Genomic DNA, 24,794 nt, shown 5'->3' with positions numbered 1-24,794 from the left:
TTGGTTCACGTCCGTCAACCTGAAAGACGCGTATTTCCACATCCGATATATATATCCTCCCCACAGAAAGTACCTACGGTTTGCTTTCCAGGGGATATGTTACGAGTGCCGAGGTCCTCCCCTTCGGTCCCTCTCTGAGCCCAACAGTGTTTGTACTAGGGCTGTAGTCAACCAAGGAAATGGTTGGTCGACCAAGACTATGGCACATGTTGCAATTAGATGACCAAAAAAAAAAAATCTGAGAATGAATGAGCAGGTGCAGAGGAGGACGGGAGAAAGAAAAAGAGAGACAAATATTTTGTTTTGGCTTTTTGTGGTGCTTCTTTGCTTTTAAACACAGACCATTTATGATATGAACCTTATTCAAGCTTTGACCAGAACCCGACAAAGCAAAACTGAAACCTACAGGTCCGACAGACATTAGGTATTTATATCCGTGCCGGACCTGATACAGACAATTAAAACCTATTTTTTCCTCATACAAATGATATATGTACATTTGTTTTGGCGGTAAGCCTGCTTTTATTAATAAAATGTTGATGTCAACATTAGCGCACAGGGAAACTAACGTACGTCAAACACAGGTGTGCAGTGCACACAATGAATTCACTTATCAAATATAAGGATAATCCATGTTCTTGTGCAGCAAAAGGATTGATTCAATAGTGGATGCTTGTGTTTCAAACCTGTCTTAATTCGTTCCCTCTCTGCTCTCTGCTCTTCTCTGAGGACAGCGCACTGCGCTTACAGCTGAAGCGCAACACTTTTTTTTTTTTTTTTGCAGCCAGCTCTTGCTTACACAGCTGTTGCTGGACATAGAATCATGTTTAGGCGTTAAATAAATTATATTTGATATTTAATCCTTATCACCTATATAACTGCATTGCATTTTTTTTTTTTTTTTTAAACGGTAATGAAACTGATACCATTGCTGGTCGACCAATGAAAATCTTGGTCGACCACCACGGCATCGACCAATTAGTCGACTAAACGACCAAAGTTGACAGCTCTAGTTTGTACGATGCATGGAAGCGGCGGTGGCCCCACTGAGACAGCAGGGCATGTTGGTGCCGGTACATGAGTCTATCCCTGTGTTCGGTGCCGTTCACGGGGCACCTTTCGGCTACAGGTAGAAACCTTTGCTTATCCAACCGGTAAGGTTCGTCCAATTCAGGACGTGTGTGTGTGTGTGTGTGCGCGCGCGCGTGAAAAAGAGAGAGAGAGAGAGAGAAACGCTGGACGTGCGTCTTCTCTCCTCCGCGGATCACTGTCTCACACACGCATGCACGCTATCAGCTGTGTGCATGCACCCATCCATCACTCAGTCACATCCACGCACATTTTTCCACTGCGGGATGAATAAAGAATATCTATCTATCTATCTCTCTATCTATCTATCTGCTGTAATTCATGCTTTTTTTATTTGTTTCCTCTACTAACACCTCCAATTCTGCTGCTTTTTTTATTTTTGCTTTCCCGCACTCATGTTCACCCTCCATGTTCAACACAACACGTACAAAATGCTCATTTAAATAATTGCGGTCAGCACCAGTTCTGCACGTGCACTAATCATTGCTGCAATCTGTGAAAATTTTGCGAAGCAGGTGAGGAATCTGCGTCACTAAAGGATTTAAGGAAGCAACTGGTTTACCATCCTTTATTTTGAGATCTTGGTGAATCCGCCCCTGAATCATATGAATCTTACAGCTTCTTTGCCTAGAGAGTTCACAAGTTAGAGAACACCATCTGCATTACTGAGCTAACAACTGTGACGGGTCTTTGACACAAATATCACAGCAATATTAGAGTTTGGAGGCACAAGATGAGCATGCAAATACCAAAGAAACAATAAACAATTCTGGCACAAACAAATCAGAGTCTTCTTATTTGGAGGTGTGACTGTCAAGCTCAGCCTTCCAGTGCTTCAGTAATTGTTATTATGATCAAACTAAATGAAGATATGATATTGATATTGGATATCTGTTTGATATCAGCACAAAATAATAATAGAACAAAAATCTAATAATATTGACCTGCATCTAAAATACCGAATATAATAAATGTTGTTTTAATTGGATTTATTTGGGGGTCTTCGAGTTTTTTTCATTTCATTTATTCAATTGTAGAATATTCATATGTTTAAGGTTCAAATCTCTGTAATCCTTCCATCCATCAATTTTCTGACCCGCTTGTTTCTATTTTCAGGGTCGCCATTTCTTTAAACCATTGGTTGATAATAAATGGGCCAGTTTTTCCTCATACCTACTGTTGCTGACTATTGTTCTGTGAGTAATAAGCCTTTTATAACATTCCAAAGTACAAAAGTATGTATGATCTGCACTACTATTGTATCAGATCAGATCGATATCAACCTCTGGTCCTGCCCCAAGTGGAGGAGTTCAAGTACCTTGTGGTCTTGTTCACGACTGACGGACGGAAGGATCGAGCGAGAGATCGACAGGCGGATTGGTGCAGTGATGCAGAGTCTGCACCGATACATCGTGGTAAAGAGGGAGCTGAGCTGAAAGGCGAACCTCTCAATTTATCGGTCGATTTTCATTCCTACCCTCACCTATTGTCATTAGCTTTGGGTCACGACCGAAAGAACAAGACTCCGGGTACAATCGGCCGAAATTAGTTCCCTCCGAAGGGTGGCTGGGTTCTCCCTTAGAGATAGGGTGAGAAGCTCAGTCATCCGGGACGGGCTCAGAGTAGAACCGCTGCTTCTTTTGCATTGAGGAGAGCCAGATGAGTTTCGGGGGGCATGCCCCTCCGGAAGGAGACCCCGAAGGCAGACCCAGGACACGCTGGAGAGACTATGTCTCTTGCCTGGCCAGGGAAAGCTTGGGGATCCCTCGGGAAGAGCTGTAAGATGTGGCCGGGGAGATGGAAGTCTGGGCTGTCCTGCTATGGATGCTTCCCCCGCGACCCGACTACGAATAAGCGGGAAAAGATGGATGGATGGATCGATATCGGTATTGGCCATTATTCAAGGCTGCAATATTGGCGTCATATCTAAACTGAGAACAAAGGACACCCCTAATAAAATACCTACATAGGAAATACTGAAGTCATTTAGTCTGTTTGGTAATGTGCTGCATTTATACAGTTGGATATTAGAGTTCTGAGAAATAATTGATAGTATTTAATTTAAATGGTAAATTATATTAAATACTTTAGAGGGTGTGTTAACGACTATTTAAAAAGCAATATGGTTCAGCTGCTGACCTTCCTACAAATTATAGGTGAACATTGTTTTTTAATATTTATATTAAAGACACTATAAATTGAAATATCTAATACATTACAAAATAGAAGAATGAACATAAAACAAAACACTTGCTAATCTAACCACCAAACCAAGGAGTGTATTACAAGCACATTTCACTAGGAAGACGACTTGTGTGTGTGCAAGTTGTGTTATTAACACTTTTGGTATTACAAATACATTTCCTATGTGTTAATGTGTGAACGACTTTGTCTCCATGGCATATATTATGTTGTTCTGCTATTTTTGAATGTTGTTATAATTGTCAGCAGGTGAAAAATACTCCTAATGTAAAGTTGTCTTTATGTGTAAATAAAGTCATCTGGAAACATGCACTAATGGTTGGTTTTTAAAGAAAAAAAACAGACCTTGGATTTAACATAAACTTACCTTTACATTTTAAATGTATTCATTTAAAATCCAATTGCTTTACACAATTATAAACATCCAATTGTGCCAAAATGCATATTGTTAATCTGGCTGTGTGAGATTACATCTGGCTTTCGTTAATCAGCCCCTTCATTTTATTAATATTTTTAATATCATTATTACATATGAAAAATATTTGCATTTTTCTCGAGTGCATCATTTTCTATTTAAATCCTTTTCAAAACTGTCACCACCACCACAGGCAGACAGGAATCTTATGGGAAAACACACACAATCGCACACTCAAGTGTAAACCACTGACATTCAGCAGGGCTGCTGCCATTTCTGAAATAGCTTTTTTCAAACATTAAACATTTACAGGGATATTAAACTTATCAGATCTGCAAATGTTAAAAATGGAAAATATTGGCAAACATTTACCAATTTCACCTGCGAGCATAACTCAGAGAAGATTGCAAGACATACAAGCTACATTCGTATTTCAATTGACCAAAAAGAATATCTGATTACACTGATAAGTAAGAAAAACACAACAAAACCCATGAATCTCACTGTATGTGTTGGAAAGGAAGTCATTAGAGGCATAAGTTTAAATGTATTCATATATAGGAATATATAAGCTCAACACTGCAAGGTCTAAAAGAGGCAACTGTGAAGCCTTACCATACTATAACTGACAGGGATGCCAGCGGCTGAATACTCACAGTCCCTATAGCTCTGCTGATGTTTCTATCCTCACATTTTTTTAAGGTGAAGTAGGATGTCAAACCCTCTCCTATAATTTGGCTGATTGGGCTCCTGCAGTTGCTGAGCAGCTGAGCTGCCGTTGTCTATTTTTTTTTTTTTTTTTTTTTATGAATATATTGCTGAATATACAGTATATGCATTTCACAGTGCGTTCAATTTAACTTGTTTTATTTTTGAGGGGGAAAGATATGGAAGCCCATTCCCGCCAAGTAAAAAGAAGATAGGAAAAGCAAAATGAAAATAAATTAAAATAATAATGATGAGATACTGAGATATAATTATGAGATGCTAAGTCAAAACTATGAGATGCTAAGTCATAATTATGACATACTAAGTCACAATTATAATGACTTAGTATCACATAATTGGTTAGTTTTACCCTGATGATGAGTTGTCAGATATACATATAGTATAGATATCATCTCATAATTATGACTTTGTATCTCATTATTATGACTTAGATTTTTTTTTTTTTTTTTTAATTATCATTATTTTACTTCCTTTTTTTTTCTTTTGAGTGACAGGAATGGGATACCACAGAAAGAAGGGTAAAAATACTTATCCTCATTTTTTTTAGTGAAAGTAATGAACAAAAAAAAAAAGAATATAAAATATTCAGTAAAACTCTGTGCTCTTATTGTGCTTTTTATTTAAACAAAAATGTCATATACTTGCTGGAACACAACATAATTGACTCTCGATATAATGTGAATAATAAAAAAGAGAGTAAAAAATTAAATCAGGAAAAAAAACGTGGTTTTAAGGGCAACTATTAAATGAACAATGGTCAAATACAAAGAAAGTAATCCTTTTTGGAAAGTTTCCTTTTTTATGGTGTGTTTATTGTTGTTGCACAAGACTGAAGTATCAGAAGTTAGATTTTTTCTTCTTTTTTTTGAATGTGCAGATGCTCAGAGTGCGTGCATGTGTCCGTGTGCGTGTGGACGAGCGTGCAGTGATGCCCTGACTCACCTTGGTTGCTGGTTGCCGAGTCCGACAGGATACTTTTGAGCAGGAACAACAACACGCAGTATTTCCCAGCGGTGCTCATCGTTTAAACGGACGCAGCTCTGAGCTAAAACAGCGCACGGAGCCTGGCCACCACACACAGGTGAGCAGGTCTCATGGAACAAACCGCTGAACGCTCTCCGTCTGTGGTCACACGCGGGAGTTTGTCACTGGGCTTTCGGTTGTGGGACGCAGTCTCGTGCGCAGATAAACGTCCATGTTGCGCAGAAACGCGCAGCGCAGCACGAGGTCATGAAAAAAAAAAAAAAAGTTTTAACACTAAAAACAATTTTACAAGTAAGATATGTATTTACCAAACGTTGAGGTAATTGTAGAGTGAAGCAAAAGTGTCCAAAATTAAAGCAGAGGTCGGAGTCTAATCCTCGTCTTTATCCCACAACGGGAGAGAAATGTAGGAAATAAGGAAAAAGATGTCAGACTTCCCGCCTTACTTTCAGCCTCTCTCTGCATCTCCTGCTGGGTCTGTGTATCACTGCGTCTCTCTCTCTCTCCCTCCCTCTCTCTTTAATACAGCGCAGACTGGAATACTGAATTTTTACGCCACAATTAGAGCTGGACGATATGAACCAAAACTCATGTCTTGATATTGTTTCTCAAAATGGTGAAATACAATTTAAATCTTGATATTTTTTTAACTCAATAAAGTCTAACCAAAAAGACAATTTGGGGTTAAATGTGCTGATGAAAAATGCCACACAGTCACATTTAATAACAAACAGCTGCACAATATGTACCACGTTTGGCTTTTTCTCCTCTAAGGGACAGCACGTGTGAGTGAGTTTTGTAGCGTGGCTTGTTTAGGGAAAGGTCTGTGTTCGGACGCATTCAGTAGTTTATCTAAATGTGCTTTTCATGCTGTTCTGAAAAGTAAAGGCTCAAACATACTAGGACGTACACCTGCAAAGCGGAGTCCGCGCGGAGTATGCGGGGCCAATTAAATGCAAAGCTCAGATTTTACGACCCCGCTGACTCCTCCGCGTAGTTAGTGTCACACAAAACAATGCTCGACATTGTATCAACCCGCATTAAATTTAAAACCGACCTGTATTTCACCTCCTGGTGAAACAGAGCAGTAGAGATGAACACGAGCTTAGAGGAGAGACTGGCAGACAAGCCACGACAGTAGCAACTAGGAGTGTGACGATATCTCGATACGGCGATATATCGCGGTACGCTCGCACTAAATATCTTTTTTTTTTTTAAATCTTTTTCTGCTTTTTCACTAAAATGTGCAGGTAGGTCTTCACAGAAATGTTGTCACTGTTTGTTGAAGGAATCAATATATTGTTTACTGGAATATTATACTATAATGGTGTCACTGGTAAGAAAGCCCTATTTTTTGTTTACAGAAAGTACTATTGGAGATACTTATTCATTTACATTGGTATGTTGACACTTATTTACAGAAATGTTGCACTAAAATAGTGTCACTGTTCATAGGACACTTTTTCAATTTATTTTCTTTCAGAAATATAAAATAAAAATTGTATTTTTTCACTTAATCTTTTTTTTTCTTGTTATGTCATAGATTATCGTAGATTGATTTCTGACCAATATATCGATAATCGCAGTATCATCATATCATGAGATAATCGTTATCGTGAGCTTTGTATCGTGCATTGTATTGTATCGTTAGGTACCCAGAGGTTCCCACCTCTAGTAGCAACACCTTTAAAACACGTCCTAGGAGTAGGAGGACTACAGAGAAGCGCTAAGAATCATGGTACATGTAGGATTTTAATGGAAATTACTACACAGCGGTGCACCCAAGTATGTAAGCTCTGAGGAGAGTGTACAGTCTGCGCTGAGTCCGTTGTGTGCGCGGGGTCCGCCCGAGTATGTTTGAGCCTTAACAAAAGCAGCAACTCCTAAAATGTGAATTTTAATACAAAATAAGTCTTGGGAATATGGGAAAATTGTAAAGGACGCTGTTTTGACTGTACTCTATCAATAATATTAAATACTTATATTCTGTGATTTGTACTGTGTGATTGTATAAATAAAGTTTAAAAAATATATAGATTCACCCTCACCTAGGTGTAACACTGCCCTCTCTTTTTATATCATCCCAATAGTAAAGTGTTTCTTACCCTTCCTTAGGGGCGGCTGGTGATGGTCACAATTCAATTCAATTTAACTTTATTTGTATAGCGCAAATTACATTACAAGTCATCTCAATGCACTTATCAAAATATGCAATAAAACAAATTCCTTTATTTAATTGCAATTACAAAACATGAATTGCTGTCTTTAAAACATTGCACGTCTTGTAGTGTTGACCTTCGACTTTTTTCAGTTTTTTTTACAAAGTAAAAAAAATGAAATATAAATTATAGATATATCTCGATATAGGCAATATTGTCATTTTCTATATCGCCAAAATGGTAAACCTATCCCTAGCCACAATCACAAGCCTAAACCATGTTCCCTGAATTGTTGTCTTTGTTTTCCCACTTTAAAACATCAACATGTTTGTTTGAATACACAGAGGGCAGACTTCAGCAGAGCTGTGTTATTGATCCTTGAGAGATGGTCATAGGCATGATGGGAAACATGAAGCCATTATTATTAGAATACTGTATCAGTTGTGTGCTCTGACGCCAGATCTACTTGCATTGGAATATGCTGTAAGAATAGTAATGTGTCTGGGCTAGTTTCTATTTCTGGTGGCTGAGGAGGAAAGCATGCAGCGCAAGGACAGAGAAGGAAGGGCTTGTTTTGGGTTTAACATGCACAGCTTTATTTGTCATTTATTGTTCCTGTTGTTTGAATCACAGCCTGAAACAAAGAGATTTATCTTGGATTTTAACAGTTCTCCTCAATAACTAATGCCCTGAGGTCTTCAGTGTAGGACACGGTAGTGGAGATGATCATTAGTATGAGTCCACCGGGACCAACAGTCAAGACATAATGACCTTTTGGAGTCCAGAGTGGCAGCTAAAGGAAAAAAGGTGCTGCTTATAATACAGGGGACATCTTTTTTCACTTGGTGTCTAGCTGATGGCTCAGTTAATTGCAAGTTGTGGTGACAGTGCCATTGCATTTGGAAAGGGCATCAAGTTCAACTGTTTTACCATGTGGAAGAAGAGAAGAATTGCATTTGTGGACACAGAGAACAGGCACAACAATTTGCTGTTAACTTGCACAGTGATATCAAATAAACCATTGTCCAAAAACTCTCTCTAGTTTTGATCTATTACCCTGTTTGAAAAGACATAAGCTAATTAGCTAATGAGCATTGTGAAGATAATTCATCTTAAAGCTGATATCCAGAGTTTCTGAGAAATCTATGTTTAGGTATGATTCTTTTGAAATGCGAAAAAATACCTAACTAGTTTACTATGGTCTACTGCCAGTGGTCCTTCATATACATCAATGTATATAAGTCCCGCCTTCGTCCTAGAGACCCCTATACAAATGGAAACGAGCGCCATGATCGCCCAGCCAATAGGCTTCGACTTCCTGTAGCGGAGTCTGTCAATCAAAGTGAATGCTGAGGTGTACACGGAAACAAGGTCGTGTGTCACAACAGCAAACAGGTAAATGTGATTTTGGCTCTTACATGACCCATAGACCTATATCAATGCAACCTTGTTATGTTACGCGAAAACTAGAGGCATGGCCTCTGGTAGATTGACAGAGGCAGTGGGAGGAAGTGGAGTTGTTTGGGGGCGGGACATCGAGACGTTTCTCAGAAACGTCGGATATCAGCTTTAAATTTCTAAACGGAAGTTGATTCAGATCTGTTGGGTAATGTTATATGAACATGTGGCAGTCAGGTTTGGAGTCAATTACATTTTAAAATTACAATTACGCTTTCAATTATCCATGTTCAATTACAATTCAATTACAATTACAGTGACCAACATTTTTCCCCATTACTATTAAAATATGAGGGTTTTTTTTATCCCCTGAAAGTCAATTGCAATTATGTTCTTAATTACTAAAGTTCAATTACAATTCATCACAAATACTGAGTCTGAAATAAAAAAAACCCCATACTCTCTGTAATGGGTTAGTTTTGACCCGTGTCTTAGATCAGCTGTAAAATACACAAAAACTAGATTTCCTTATCTAGGAAAATATAGGTTTTAATATTTTTGGTGTGGGCATCTGAGCCTTTTATGTGTCAGTGTAACCCTTGATTTAAATATATATATTTTTTTTTTTTTACTTATCTTTATTTTTCAAAGGAAAACTTAATATGAAACATATTTTAATAAATATTAATTATGTATATGTGCAAGCCATAGAACTGTAAGATGGCTCCCCAGTTTTGCATTTGATTAAATTATAATTAAAATTATTATTAATTATAAATAATACAATTTTACCCCCAAATTACAATTACAAAGTGAGTGTTCTAAAGTCAATTACAATTCAATTATGATTACAAAAGCAAAATATTTTTTTTTAATTACAGTTAAAATCATTACTACACCATAATTGTAATTGTCAATCTGTGCCGGATTTGTGTTATTTTGTTGTTACATTATCAAAAACATCAGTGATACCCTACACAGGCTTAAATAAATTTACTGTTTCTTAGTTTTGTCCTCAGGTCAGTTGAATCTTATTTTATATCCACTGTTTACAAGCCCCCGGACACATGGTTGGTAATTATGGTTTTTTCCAGTGTTTCACTTTGTGGCCAGGAAATGACTGTTATATTATAATCATTGTATTTTTACTAAGCAAGAATGAGTTTTAGTTTATTCATGGTTTGATCAAATGGGATTTGCCTCTTTTAACAAACAGCTGAATTTTTTTCCAGTTAAAAGGTCAGGTCCTCACTTTCAGCAAATCATTATGAGAGGATTAGAAATTTACAGTATTAGGAATAAAATATGAAAATACAGTAAACTATTGTAAACAAATGCCTACACCTCTTATTAGAATAAATTATCAAAATAACAAGAAATATTAAATAATGAAGGTCCCATATCATGCTATTTTTCACCCATCTCCATTTGTTCTAAGAACCCCAAAAACATAGTATTTGAGGTTTATTTTCCCAAACTCGCCTGTTTTCCAGAGTTTTAGCCTCTGAAAAGTCACTTTCTGAGCAACTCTACACAAACAGGCTGATTTGCGGCCTACTTATGCATATTCATGAGTGGGCGAGTCTATAGACGGGACACTGACTTCCTCCTCCCTGCACGGTGACGTTGGGCCACAGGACGGCCCGCCCTCCTCCCACCCACTCCATAGCCAAGCTCAATGCGCACATTCGTGGGCGTGTCTGTTTACATGTCAATCACAGCAGAGACCTTCCTGGAGGCGCGGCTTCTCCAGCTCAGTGCCACGTCAAATTCGTCACCAAAGTGGGAACGAGTCATCAAATTGGAGCGAGGTGTAAGAAAGGAGCAAATCACCTTCTAACTAACGATTGAGGGAATCAATGAAAAAAACACTTTGGGCATGTGTATGAAGCCCAAATAGCACTTTTATGATGTTTAAAGCACAGAAAAGTCCATTTAGTGTAACATGGGCCCTTTAAGAATAAAACAAATTATGTAGTTTGAAGTTGAGCTGTATCCCATCATAACTTTTATTGGTATATCAAGTACTACTCTAATTTGTCATGTATTTTTATATTTTGATATATTTTCATGACAAGTACTTTTTAATGGATATATTTATCGAGGGGAAATCACCTGGTGTTAGTGATGGTGTTACTGATTTTAGCCACAGGTCCATGGGTAGCTTCATTATTGTCTTTGACGTTTGCCCTCTAGCACTATTTAGATTTCCTTTTGGCTGCTCCCTTCCAGGGTCGCCGCATCAAATTATTCACATGGTTAATTTCACATAGGTATAACCCAGACCCGTGCCTGTAGGAAAAAGCGTGTTTTGGAGTAGGAAAATACCACGCCTTCAAAGATGTCAAAGAAGAAGCTGAAGCTACCTCAGGACCAAAGACACTCAGACAACGCAACACAGAAATGAGTAAACTTTGAAACGTAATTGGGGATATTTTAAATGGAAGATCAAAGGCTCACATAATATATCAGAGGTGCCCGTGTCCAGTCTGGGAGATCCCCTATCCAGTATGTTTTAGATGCTACCCTGGTCCACCACACCTGATAAAAAGAGTTGCTTGTTTTAGGGCTTTGTGTAAAACTGTGTTTAGACACAATCATTAGATTCATGTTTGTAAGAACAAGGAGACTTGTAAAACATGCTGGATAGAGGCTATGCAGAACTGGACTTACCTCCACATTAGTGTTTTTGGTCAGACAACATTTGGAGTTTTATAGACTTCCAAAACTTATAACAAATCAGGGAGAACAATGATCAGAGGAAAGGAGACCCTTGTGGCTAGCGAAGCTGAACCAGGAACTACGAGGCAAAAATCTGAAGGTTAGGTTGATTAAACACGTTATTGCATTACTTACTTTGGCCTTCACAACACATCTGTCGTCGATGACTTGATACTGTATCTCCCTCATAAGATTTAAAGCTGGGGTAGGCGATTTTCTCAAGATACACTTTTTACGTTTTTGGTTGAAATTGTCTTTACCTCCTGACAGAAATCAAGATCTTATGTGTTCCGAAAAAGGAACGAAGATGCATGTGCATGCATGTGAGTGTGACGGAGCACAGAGGGGAGGGGGGAGGGGGTAAAGGCGGAGCAGTCGGGGAGGCTACATTCAAAATCATGCTAGCTTTCGAAAATCACCTACCCTGCCTTTAAGGTCTTCCGCTGTGTATGAGCTTGGCAAAAACCAGGTAGTTGACGATATCAGGATACATAATGGACGGAAGACTCTCCGGGTCGTCATTGATCCAAGATGAGGGATCCAACTTGTGCCAATAAATATCGTGCCTTTTCCTGCGGACCAAGTCCTTCCCTGTATGCCTTTGCATTTATAAAGCATTTTGAGGAGCTTTTCTGTGATTTATCCATCACAGTGTTTACCCCCGAATGCCTCCAACATGGCCGTGGATCCGGGTTACTGCCCAGAACGTGACGTTGGTGAAACCCTCTATATAACCATTTCATTTTTAAGCTACATTAAACATATACTGTATCAAGTGAGCTGTTGGTCTCTTGGCCGTGTCACTCTTGTAAATTAAATGTTAATGCAGATAACACATCAAATAATAGCAAGATGATTATATTTCAATTTCAGGCCTCTATAAGATGAAGATAATTAAAATAGGTTTTATTTTGCTGTTTACTAATAAAATATCAGTGATTTAGGGACATGTTCCTTCAGCATTTTTAATGATGGCACCTGACATCTGACATGAATGAATGCCTTCACACACATTCATACTATTGAATTGCTTTCAACAAAATCAACATTTTTAATATTTAGTTTTTGGTATTATACATACTGGCTTCTAGTTTGGTTTTACATCTCAGCATGGATTAAGGCAGGAGTTGCATATAACCATTACAGTAATTCCAAACAGCTGAACTGCACTGTACTGTTTAGTGCAGTACTGAATAATGCATCATTAATAGTGCAAATCATCTTGCAAAGAATATATTCATAAACAAGGAAAGTCACATCAGTAAATTACTGCAGTGGGACCAATAAAGTAGAAGTTTAAGCAGTGTGGCGTGCAGCAGCAGCATCATTTGTTGACTATTCACTAATTAATAAAATTAATGATACTTTAAGGAGATAGCTGCAGGGAGAAGGAAAAATTGTCCTTGTTTTAAGACCCTTATAAATTCAGCCAGAGAAATTAATCAACATCAGAAAAGCAGGTACTTTCTGCATGTTCCTAAATAAGTGTTTTTCGAACTAAGGGAAGAAGAGTTTGCACACATCCCTCCTGGTGCGTTGGTATATAGTTGTGCAGTCTACCAGTATAGACCAGACAAGACATTATGGATCAAAGCTGAATGAAATTGGAGATGATGTGGAAAACTTCCCTCAAGCCACTCTAATGAAATTAATTCTCAGTGTAATCGATAATGGGCTTTACTCTAATACGATAACAAGTGCTATGAATGTAATAGTGAAATGACCCCATGAAGGCACCAACAGGCCAGCAGTGTGGATGTGAAGAAAAGCTGATTTAGTGGTGAGAAATCTTTGGCGATCCGGGGACAGAATGACCTGTGAAATAATAAACCATCATTAAGTCCTGGAAGGGGATTATCACTCTGCTGCTGCAGACTGACTGGGACCATTAAAAGCTTTAGTGCATCATTTCCTGACATCCATTTACTCCAACACATCTACTCTGCTGTAAGACACCACACATTGTTGGGGCTGATTATTCATAATGTTGTCTGCCTGTCGGTCTACATTTTGGTTTGTCTCCCAGGTTTAGAGTAGCCGTCCCTCATCGGCCTCCCTTGGCTCCGTTTGCCTTCCTCTTTCCTGTCAAATCCTTCAAAGCTCTCGGCTTTCTACATTTCATTGTTCCTCTCTTCGGACTTCAGCATTGTTGTTTATCCTTCAGCATCTCCTCTCCTTTTTTTCTTCTTTCTTTATAACAACCAGCAAATATCTCCAGCTCTCCCCATCATCTTCCATGACATGAAGCCAACTACCCATGTACTTTCTGCTCCTTCATTCATTCCTGTGACCTCTCTCTTTCTCTCTCTCTCTCTGAATATTTCATGATTTGGTGGCACAGTGCTGAGGTGAGGAGCCTTCCTCTGTCTCTAGCTTGCGCAGCACAAATATTTACTCCCTGAGCTGAGCTTATAGTTGAGTGTTAGGACAGACTAACAGTGGGTGTGCATGCGCTGCGGTTGTGCGGTTGTGTGTGTGTGTGTGTGTGTGTGTGTGTGTGTGTGTGTGTGTGTGTTTGCCTTATAAGTAACAGTGATTGCATGTGACATTGACCTCAGAGGGGAAAAGAAGATCCTTGATTTCATCCTGCATTGATGTTATTGCTCCATTGCACATCTTTGAAGATGTGAAGATTGATAGATAGATAGATAGATAGATAGATAGATAGATAGATAGATAGATAGATAGATAGATAGATAGATAGATAGATAGAATCAGTGAGGTATAGAAGCTATGTTGTCAGCCAAGCAGGGGTAAATGAGGTAGTGAAAAATGTATTGAGGAAGCAGAAACCTCACGTTGCCTGTGCATTGACAAATGTCTGTTCTGTTTTGGCTGGCGAGACCGGAGCTCAATTGCAGGTCTGGAAGAACATCAAAACACAATTAAGAGCTGACATGGAAGCGGTCATGCAGAAGAGTGAGGACGGTATGAAGAAGAAGTAGAGCAAGAGGGAGGAGGAGGAGGAGGAGGAGGAGTCCTAAGTGAGAAGAGGAGGACAAGAGAGTGTCATCTTTGGAAGCAAAGCAAAGGCACAGAGAAACACTTAGATGGGCTTTGATGGCAGTGATTAGCATTGAACGTGAGCTGCAAAGTTAAGGTGGACCATTCAAAGGACATGTGCATGTGCATGTGTGAGTAACTGGGTTTCCATTACAGATTTTCACAAAATAAAAGCAATATTTCTAAATGTTGACAAAGTGTATTTTGTGCTTTGAACGTGTTTCCATTAAAAGGTTGTTTTGGGCAGAAGCCTCGTAACTCCTGTGAAATCTCATCCTGTGAGACTTAGTAAATAATGCTAAGAAATGTCCTGGTCTCCTCTTCTGTTTACACGTACTGTACCACACCATGTTTTCTCGGAGAGAAGTGGTCATGTGACCATGTATGTCACATTCTGTGTCGTGTGTTTGCAGAAAAAGTGTTTCCGTAGCGCTTTCGCGACACATTTCAATATCGAAATGTCTGAAATTCCTCCTCATAGAAGTGTAAAAACTTTTTAGCAATATTTGAGTGTTTTTTCGAAATTCAGGTGTTTCCGTGACCATTTTTTTATTGTGCTATTTAGATTTTGCACATTTCCAATGGTAATGGAAACACAGCCTGTAAGGGCGTCTGTGTATGCGTGCTTTTAAGCTGCATGCATGAAAGAATACATTTGTTTCTGAGAATTGTCAATGCATATTGTCACCTCTCATGTACATAAATGATGATGCAATTAGAAGAGCTAATTTAATCCCCTCCATAAGTGGTTGTGAAATTTACTATGCAAATCACTTCTTCACAACTCACTGTTACACAGGATTTCCAGCAACCACTTTCCCATGATTCCTAAGGATTCAACTTCAAGTGATTTGATGCCTCTTTTATATATTTTTTAGTTTTATTTCACATACAGTAGTAGAAACGATTTTGTTAACACTGTTTATATACATCCAAACACATGTAGTATTAAGAAAAGAGCAACACACACACACACACTCGCTGATATCGACAACACATTTACTGATGGTGGGAAACACATGAACGGAATGTGTGAGAAATGTAATCACACCAATAACTGAACATAAGTAGTAAAGATGAAGTGATGGGAAAGGGATGGATTTTAGCTGCGAGGGGAAGTGAAGATTATACATTATGTAAAACCTTTCAAGGTCAAATAACAAGTCTTTGGTGCACAGAAATCTCACTGACTGACAGGAAAATAAACAGGAATACTAATTTTAGCACGCAACGATGTTTGAATAAATCAATTGAGAGTAAATTATATGCAATCCCAAGCTTTTTGTTGTTATTTTATATTTGCCTACTTCTCCTCTTATGTAAATGATGGACCAGCCAGTTGGTCAGTTTTCACACATCACTCTACACATTGAAGTTCAATCAATATATTGAACTAGTAGTTTTTTAACTACTTTTATTCTGTAGTTTTTTTCTAACTACTTTTATTCTTTAGTTTTTCTTTCATGACATGAGAAATCTCATTGTTTTCATAAGGATCATTTTATTGCTGAGTGGTTGAACAATAAAGCTGAGTGCGTTATTAATAGTCACCAATTTACCTGAAATATCCATGACAGATAAGAAAACAAAGCCTATGTTTATATTAAATATTGAAAAGCAAATTAAATGTAAAACATTTTAAAAGGAACCGCAACCGACACTGAATTAAGTTACAAAACAATGTATTCATTTGTGTGTTTTATGATCCATTTCCATTGCCTAGAGGCCCTTTAATGAGCATGTAGCATTTGCTTGAAAAACTTTTCACCTCCTCTTGGAGAAGTTTTATTCCAGTTAAAAGAAAAAGGTCAGAATTTCCATTTTGTTAATAGGAATAATTACACTAGAACAGTGTTCCCCAATCTATGGATCAGGACTTTAAATTGGATTGATCTTTAAGTGGCCAATTGGTAAACCAATACACTGTGATATTTAAAACAATTGAGTATTTTAAATAACACTTAATATAAAAATTGATATATTAATGTAATCTAATCATTGATTTGTCATATCATAGTTTTGATAATTAATTTGAGAACAATCTGGTTTTTGTCTAATGTTTCCTAGTAATGTTTGCCTCAGACTTAGATGACACTACTATCTATTATTATGGGCGACCGTGGCTCAGGTGGTAGAGGGGGTCGTCTTCTGATCGTCTGAGGGTTCAATCCCAGTCTATACCTGACTATGTGTCGAAGTGTCCTTGGGCAAGACACTGAACCCTAAGTTGCTTCCAGTGGTTGACCAGTGCCTTGCGTAGCAGCTCAGTCCCATTGGTGTGTGAATGAGTTGATGTTGTAAAACGCTTTGGGACTACTTCAGTGTAGTCATAAAAAGCACTATATAAATCAAGTCCATTTACAATTTATTATTATTTATATGATTTTTTTTTTTTTTTCAAGTTTTGTTACTTTACATTAATCGCTGTTCTCACATTGTTAAAAATGTGACATGTTTGAAATTGGAGAGTAAGTACTGAGTGCTTCATCACAGGACAACACACGCAGTGTTGCAGCCAGAGGTGGTTTTGTGTTTCATCGGCCACCCAGCCATGAATAATTTGACCAGTAAAGAAGTGGTCCGCTGACACCTCGCACTAGCCCCGCGGCCCACTTTGTCCACCCCCGCAAAAATGACATCAACATGCTTCTGTACCAAATTCAGTATTTCTAAGAGTAAATTAAATTTGTAAAATGAAATAAAATGAGCGTATTAAATAAAAGTTGATCAAAATCAATTAAAATGAGTAAATTAAATTTTGCATCTCAAGAAGCTGTTTTGATTTTGATTGACATTTTTGTAGTTTTATTTTTTTTTTCATTCTCTAACTTTATTTATCAAAATAATTCAATACATTTGGTCACTGTATTCCTTTCATTTTTACCTGAACTTACACAACAATAATATTGATTAAATATTGCATACTATACTATCTGCTCCAATCCCATGACTGCTTTAGTTGAATGAATATTTTTGTTCTTTTACATGAAGTATTCACAACATTCACAACCCAGAAGCAATGCTTATACCAAAGCCATATTCACATGAAGTGACCTGAACAAAACAAACACTATCATCATCAACAGGTATTAGTAGAAAGGGTGTGATGACCTCAAATGATAGAAAAGTGTATGACAAGGTCATACACTTTTCTATAAGCTTCGTCTTTGAAGACTTTGACTTTTCTTCGTGGTCTACCCTGTATGAGTGAAATATGGGGTCTGAGCCTAATCCTCATGGAGACACTCATCTTGTGAAACCGAATGAGAGAGAAACACTAGGCCCCGAGTGTCAAGTTGTCATTGATTTTTCAAATGCTGCTATTTATGCTCGAATAAACAAACTCACACAGGCTTCTCAGCGATCCCTCAAAAATGACTTTAATCTAAGGTGACTACGGTAATCTGTACCAAATCAAAGAATGGTGTGAGCAGACATAACACTAACAATTACTCTTTGAAGGACATGAAGCATTTCACAGCCCTAAATCACTCAGAGGACTCTGTATCCCACTGGGTTCCTTCGGTGCAGCTTCAATCTAATCGCTAAACCATAAATCCAAGCTTCTCCTCCTGCCACTAACATTGATCTGGTAACAACAGGAGTTCACAGGTGCTCAGATATCTTCATGCATCCACCGAAAGCCCATCTGATCTGAGCTTTAACACGAAGGGAATCATCTCAGCAGGTATCGGGAGAGGAAAAGTCGCACATTGTGCGATGTCCTGTAGATGTTACCATTTCTTTGCCCCTGAGTTGGTGCAGTCAATATCAAACCAATCCCATTGTGGATGTATCTGAAGAGTATATCTTTATTTACAGTAAAGATTGTACTTAGTTTAAGGTTACTGTGCGACACTTTATGTGTCACTGCCTCCCAATGCTTTTATGAGTTGGAATTTGTGGGTTTTGTGTCCGGTTACATTGTTTTATTTTAGATTGATGGTCATTCTGTCTGTTTCTGAGTTGGTCATATTAAATGGTTTTATTATTTGGGTGTGCAACAGGCAGTGTTTACTGTTGAGGGTTCAAATCCTGTTGGGCTTCTTCATCTGTTGGGTTTGATTTACTTCCTTTGTACATTCTTGTTTGTTATCTGTTTATTCTCAGTTTTGTTTCTGTTTGTTACCACACTCCCTGTCTCGTAAATAGGTATGTTGAGTAAATGTGTCGGCTTCCCTTCTCTTTCTTGTCTCCACAGGTGGGCATAATCTTCTAGTACAGTGATTCTCAACAGGTGGGTCGGGGCCCAAAAGTGGGTCGCGGACCTGTACTGGGTGGGTCGCGCACAACTGGTCAAAATTAAATAAATGCTTAATGTCTCTCATGTTGTATTTTATTTTGAAAAAAACTTTTCTTTTGATAGGCATGCTGTGAAATGCATGTTACACAGGAAAATATGTAGATTTCTGTTGGAAAAAATATTATATATGTGTGTTTTCAACAGCTATTTTTGAAAAACTAAATTTTGTTGGCTGAATTCTAAAAAAAAAAAAAAAGTGGGTCGCAATTTGTTGTCCGTGGCAAAATGTGGGTCCCAGGGTGGGACCAGTTGAGAACCACTGTTCTAATAGCATTCGCTGCACTATTTAGGTATGCTTGAAAACAGAAATTACTCAATGGAGAACTCATTGGTTTGTCATCCTCACTCATTCCTATCTTTGGTTAGTCTATGTTTAGGTAGATTAGTAGTGCAGTGCCTCGCACGGTGAGGGGGGTCGCACAAATGCACCTCAGCACAGCCCAAAAGGTATTGTAATGACGTGACTCGAGCCGTTATCACAGTTTTACAGGCTTTAATGGCGGTCGTAGTAACATGCCAAAAATAAACAATCAAACACACCAAGAACCGTCTTACATCACCATAGACTCACACTGCCATGGGAACATAATTATTCACCCGCCCTTTCCCCAGCTTCCCAGCCAATCAACACTCAGAACACATGTAAACAAAAACACACATTGGCAGAGAAAGCTGCACGTAACATGATGCCTTCTCATCCATGGAAAATCTCAGTTAACCACTGAAAACACACAAGTGGAACATAACCAGAACATAGAACCCAGTCCGTTACAGCATTGCAGACCACACCGGGCAGCTCGTGCGTGGAGCGCAGACCTGACTGAAGCATGCAGTCATATTTGTTCCCTGCTCTCCAGTGGCGAGTGAGGAATGAGCAAAATCAGCAAATAATATTCAGTGAATGTGAACGCTGAACAACTAAACGCAACACAACGCCGTCAATATCCCGTCCCACTACTAGCAGAAATCACTTTAGAAATGATACCATAACAATATAGAAGTGTTTTTGTGTTTATTAAAAAATAAAAAAAAGTGAAAAATGATGTCTGAGCCCAGCCCAACAGCTGAGCGGGAAAATGAACTCGGGTCGGGCTCGGGCTCTTCTCTACTGTAGGTTCAAATCCCAATGGCTACCTCTTAGAAGCTGTGATTCCATTACAGATTTTTGCAAAATAAAAGCAATATTTCTACATGTCAACAAAGTATAATTGTGCTTTGAATGTGTTTCCATTGAAGGTTGTTTTGGGCAGGAGCCTCGTAACTCCCGTGAAATCTTTGACTTTGTTGCAGGCAGACGTACGCTCCAAACCTCCTTATAACACTCAGTCTTCCTTTGTTGTTTGTCTAATGTGGCAGTAATAACTTTAAAGTATAATGCTAATAAGAAATGTCTCCATCTCCTCTTCTGTTTACACGTACCAGCATCATGTTTTCTCTGAAAGAAGTGGCCATGCCACAGATACGCCAAGTCGAAGCAAAAAAGTGTTTCCTCCTCATGAAAGCATAAAAACCTTTTAGCCATATTTGAGTGTTTTTTTCGGAAACTCAGATGTTTTCACCACCAGTTTTTATTGCGCCATTTAGATTTTGCACATTTTCAAGGTCTCCGTCTTTATTTCAAAAGGAATTTAACAGAGCATGTTTATACCTTCCCTTAAAAATGGCATTTTATTGGTTTGTTGTCATCTCTTTGAATGTCAGTTTTAAACATCTGTTCTGCTTCGATGTGGGAGGCAGGGGCAATGGGAGTCTGTGGCAACACTCAAACCTTTTGCTATCGGCTGACCCGAGGCTCATACTTCAATGGCAACTTTAAATTTTCAATCCAGACACTAAATGTCACGCTCTAAATTCTGTCGTGTTGCATATAGTCTCTGATATACTGTAGTGCTTACTTAGAGGCAGCTGACCCAGAAATACGACATGTCTCTCAGGGCAAAGATTGTGTAAATACTACATTTGTTTGTAGAAGATTCTCAGATTGAATCAAAGTTCTGACAATAACCTCAGCATTTGTCTTTGTCAATGTTTTGAAACAAGTATAACTTTATTCTCTGTTATACAGGTTGATATCTCATGAGTGCTCGTGTTCACTCTGCATGAGATCTGACAGATTAGCGTTCCTCGTCACTTGTTGGTCACGTAAAGAAGAAACAAATTGGCACAAAAGGGCGGTAAAGTGATCACACACCCTCTCGTTGTGTGACTAAAGTCCCCAAGTACCTTTTAATAATAAATTCATTATTCATGGTGATAATTAAACTACTTCTGTAGAACCATTTAGTCACCTGCATTATTCATTTAAACTTGTTGTGCATAATGAATGTGGCAGAGCAGCCACAATAGGCAAGGCTGTCTGCATCTGTTATTTATGTCTTAGGATTCCCATGGATGTTGTTGATTGTTGCTGACAAAAAAAGAAGAAAAATGGTGCCAGAGGATTTTGTTTTTTTTTTTTTTTTGCGATGTCACAATTCCCTAAATGTGTGCTTTCCCTTCTTTAGACTTCATCTTCAAAGGTACCAAAACTTTTGGGAAATTGCATTTGGAAATAAAATTTCAAGGTATAGAGTCTACAGGACTTCTACATGTCCTCAGATATACAGTAGTCTGATGGGATGGATCCCAAAATAACACCAAGGGATACGCAACCTAAAGAATATTACATGTAACCTTTACTAGTCGGAATGAGAGGTGATTTGGAAGCTCCATATGCAATAAAAAGCGAATGATGCACCCACTGACATTCACAAAGTCAGATTTCTAAAGTTTCCTTTGAGTGCAACGTCACAATCTGTCCTTTGCAATGTTTGCGTCCTCTTAGGAATAATGTTTGCATGTCCAAGGAAGTGGATGATGCATAACTAAATGCTAAAACGATAATACGTTGTTATTTCACCATAGACTTTCTATGGGAGTGGAAATATGCTGATTTGGCTGAAATCTTCAAATAGGCGATGCCCTCATATGAAATTATAAAATGTCTAAAAATGTATATAAATCATTTCAAAGCATTTCTTACACAAATTAATAACAAAGATTTCTTATTCAGCTTTCGACCTATATCTAAACTGCACTTATGCAATAGTTTTCACATCTCTTTAAAGTTATATCACCATTTATTTTTTCTATCTTTGTAGTAGTAATAACATCATCTTATCTCTCTATAAAAGCAAGGAATCTCTGTCTGTATGCTAAATAAATAGTTTTATTTGTACGGATGTATGTCATTTATCAGATTCTACCTAAACCGCTGCATTGGTACAAACTTTATTTATCAATTTATCATGCGTATGTCCCATAGAATTAAACCAGGGAAATCGCACTCACTATTTTACTTTTCACCTGCAAATATCCCCCCTTTATAACACTACAGAGTATGTACATCTCTTACTACATCCAACCTTCAAACACATACTTATTTGGCCATAATAGACAACTCTACTTAAGCTCCCACTATATGAATACATACTTCCGACGGGCACTTTACTAGTACATCTAAAAGAGAATCATCAACATCAGCAAACACAGATTTCTTTAGCAGGTTGATGATTGCATCAATAGTAATACTGTATATCTGAGTATTACAGTGCTTCCATTGGTTGTATGGGATCAGCAAGCGCACAATATCCGTCTCTGTTTTAGCACAGCCATAAGTCAGGATGCATCCTTCCTTTCACTCTGTCGTTAGTTTTACGCTCCTCTGACCAGCACCACTGATCTGCATATAAATCATAAAGATATTAATGTACAGCAAAAAATTATATTTTCCTCAGAACCTATAGGAGAACACATTAACACTTGCTTATGTGATATTTTTTTCTAAAGATCTTATCACAGGTGTACAAAAGAACTCAAATGCAACGCAGGAAGGAGTAGGAAGAAACTGAAATATCTAAAAGATTGAATAAACAGGCCCCAAACAAAACAAGGAGGATAACTGAAATCTGCCCCAATCGGATTTGTTTATTAAGGAACACAGATTCCACACTTTGCACTCAGAATCAGGAACTCTCAATAATTTCAATGAGCTTGAAAGTCTCTCTTCACAGGTTGACAATCTAGCAGAGACTGACTGAACTGAGGGAGTATATATATATATATATATAAGAATATATAAGAATAAACATTCATTTTAACATCCAAAAATGGAATGGGCTGAAGCAGTAACTGCTTGTTGGAGCCCATCCCCAAACAGCATTATATAAAAAAACTATAGAAACAACTCAATAACAGCGATATTCATCAAGTTATGTTTCAATAGGTGCATATAAACCACTCTTAAATTATACTTTCCTTCTCTTTGTTTAAATATACTGTAATACCCAAAGGAAGGCTTTTATTTCTTACTCTGAATAAAATATCTAACCAACACTTTTAACCTTATTAAATCCATAAGTTTTATTGTTTTAGTTGTGGGACATCCCATCACTAGAACCTTGGTTGTGCCATAAGTACAGTGATGAAAATACAGCTTGATAATCACTACCATTAATATTGATTTTAGTAGGTTTTTTCTACTATACTGTTCATTAAAAACAATATTTATTTTATATCTATATTGAATTAATGTTAACTTTTAGATCCCAAACACTTTCTCATTGCTATGTCCCTGACATTAAAAAATATTTGGGGATTTGTGCATAATTGCACATACAGGATGTCTTGGCTGTCTCCAATGTTTAGGGATTTGTTTATTCATGCCATGATGAGTGTTTGTATACGTACTGACAACAGTAACCGTAAATACTCGCGCTTTCCCCTCCATCTCCTTTCCTCTGGGTGAACCGTCTTGAAAATGTGCCTTATAGGTCTTGAGTGCTGAGTGCACTTGTAGGATTCGCAAGAACATCAAAACACAATCAAGTTGTGTGGATCCCTGAGGCTCGGGCCTGGGAGTCAGCACTTAGGGAAAGGAAGGATTAGGAGGAGAGAGAGAGAGAGAGAGAGAGCAGAAAACTGGAAAGTGATGAGTTTTCTTACTTTTGTGTTGTGGAAACTACGGTAATGTCTGTTTACAACATGCGCAATTCAACACAAAAGCTGAAACACAAAAGCAATAGGTTTTTCTCATGGCATAAAAGTCTTTACATTTTTCTCACTTTGATGCCTGAGTGGGAGGGCTGGTAATTGAACCATCACATCAGAATAGACGAGGGAACATCAGAGGGAAGGAGTGAAGTGTAGACGAAGCAACGCTATAGAGATTTAAAGAGCTCACTTGTGAAGCGCATATATAGGGCAAGGCAGATGTCTGCGTCTGAACATACGGTAGTTACTTTAACACTCACAATAAATTATGAATAAATAAATGAACATTGTGCAGCACTAGGTCGTCCGATCCAGCATCAAGTTTGTCATCGGCTTCTTAAAATATACTGACACGTCTTGGCTGATTTGTTGTATGTAATTTTTCCACCTGACTCATGGACATGCACAATAGTTCTATTGACCTGTTCTTTTTAACCTGTACATATGTCAATAAACAATTTTCTATTCTATTCTAGAAAAATAAGGTAATTACTATGAAAACCTCTTCAGACACTCCTCCACTTAGAGAAAGCCAAGTCGATTCCCTTTACAACTCTTTTGCATGCAGTGACATAGCGGATGTTTGCCCTATCAAATCATGGTTCTTCTTCAATTCATTTATCCAATCTTTATTTTATCAGGCAGTGTTGTTCAGTTCAAGAGCGAGACCATGCACGGAACAACAAACATTTACAATTAGCAAATACAAAATACAGCAACCAGAATAAACAGAAATGAACAGAGACAGTTACAACAATCA

At 38.0% G+C, this 24,794-nt stretch overlaps 1 protein-coding gene across 2 annotated transcripts in view; it reads right to left on the bottom strand.

The window, feature by feature from the left end:
• Positions 1 to 5,867, bottom strand: part of LOC114480686 (ephrin type-A receptor 6-like) — an 84,497-nt gene extending 78,630 nt beyond the window's left edge. Inside the window, exon 1 of one of the 2 annotated variants that reach the window (XM_028475072.1) lies at positions 5,378 to 5,867. In XM_028475072.1, coding sequence (XP_028330873.1) covers positions 5,378 to 5,456 — 79 coding nt within the window. In that variant the 5' untranslated portion in view covers positions 5,457 to 5,867. The remainder of the gene's footprint in view (positions 1 to 5,377) is intronic. The other variant, XM_028475079.1, reaches the window with a different exon arrangement.
• Between the last annotated feature and the right edge of the window lie 18,927 nt (positions 5,868 to 24,794).

The sequence above is a fragment of the Gouania willdenowi genome, chromosome 3, assembly GCF_900634775.1.
Source record: "Gouania willdenowi chromosome 3, fGouWil2.1, whole genome shotgun sequence".
In the NCBI taxonomy this organism is placed as follows: domain Eukaryota; kingdom Metazoa; phylum Chordata; class Actinopteri; order Blenniiformes; family Gobiesocidae; genus Gouania; species Gouania willdenowi.
This window is presented reverse-complemented; position numbering and strand designations above follow the sequence as displayed.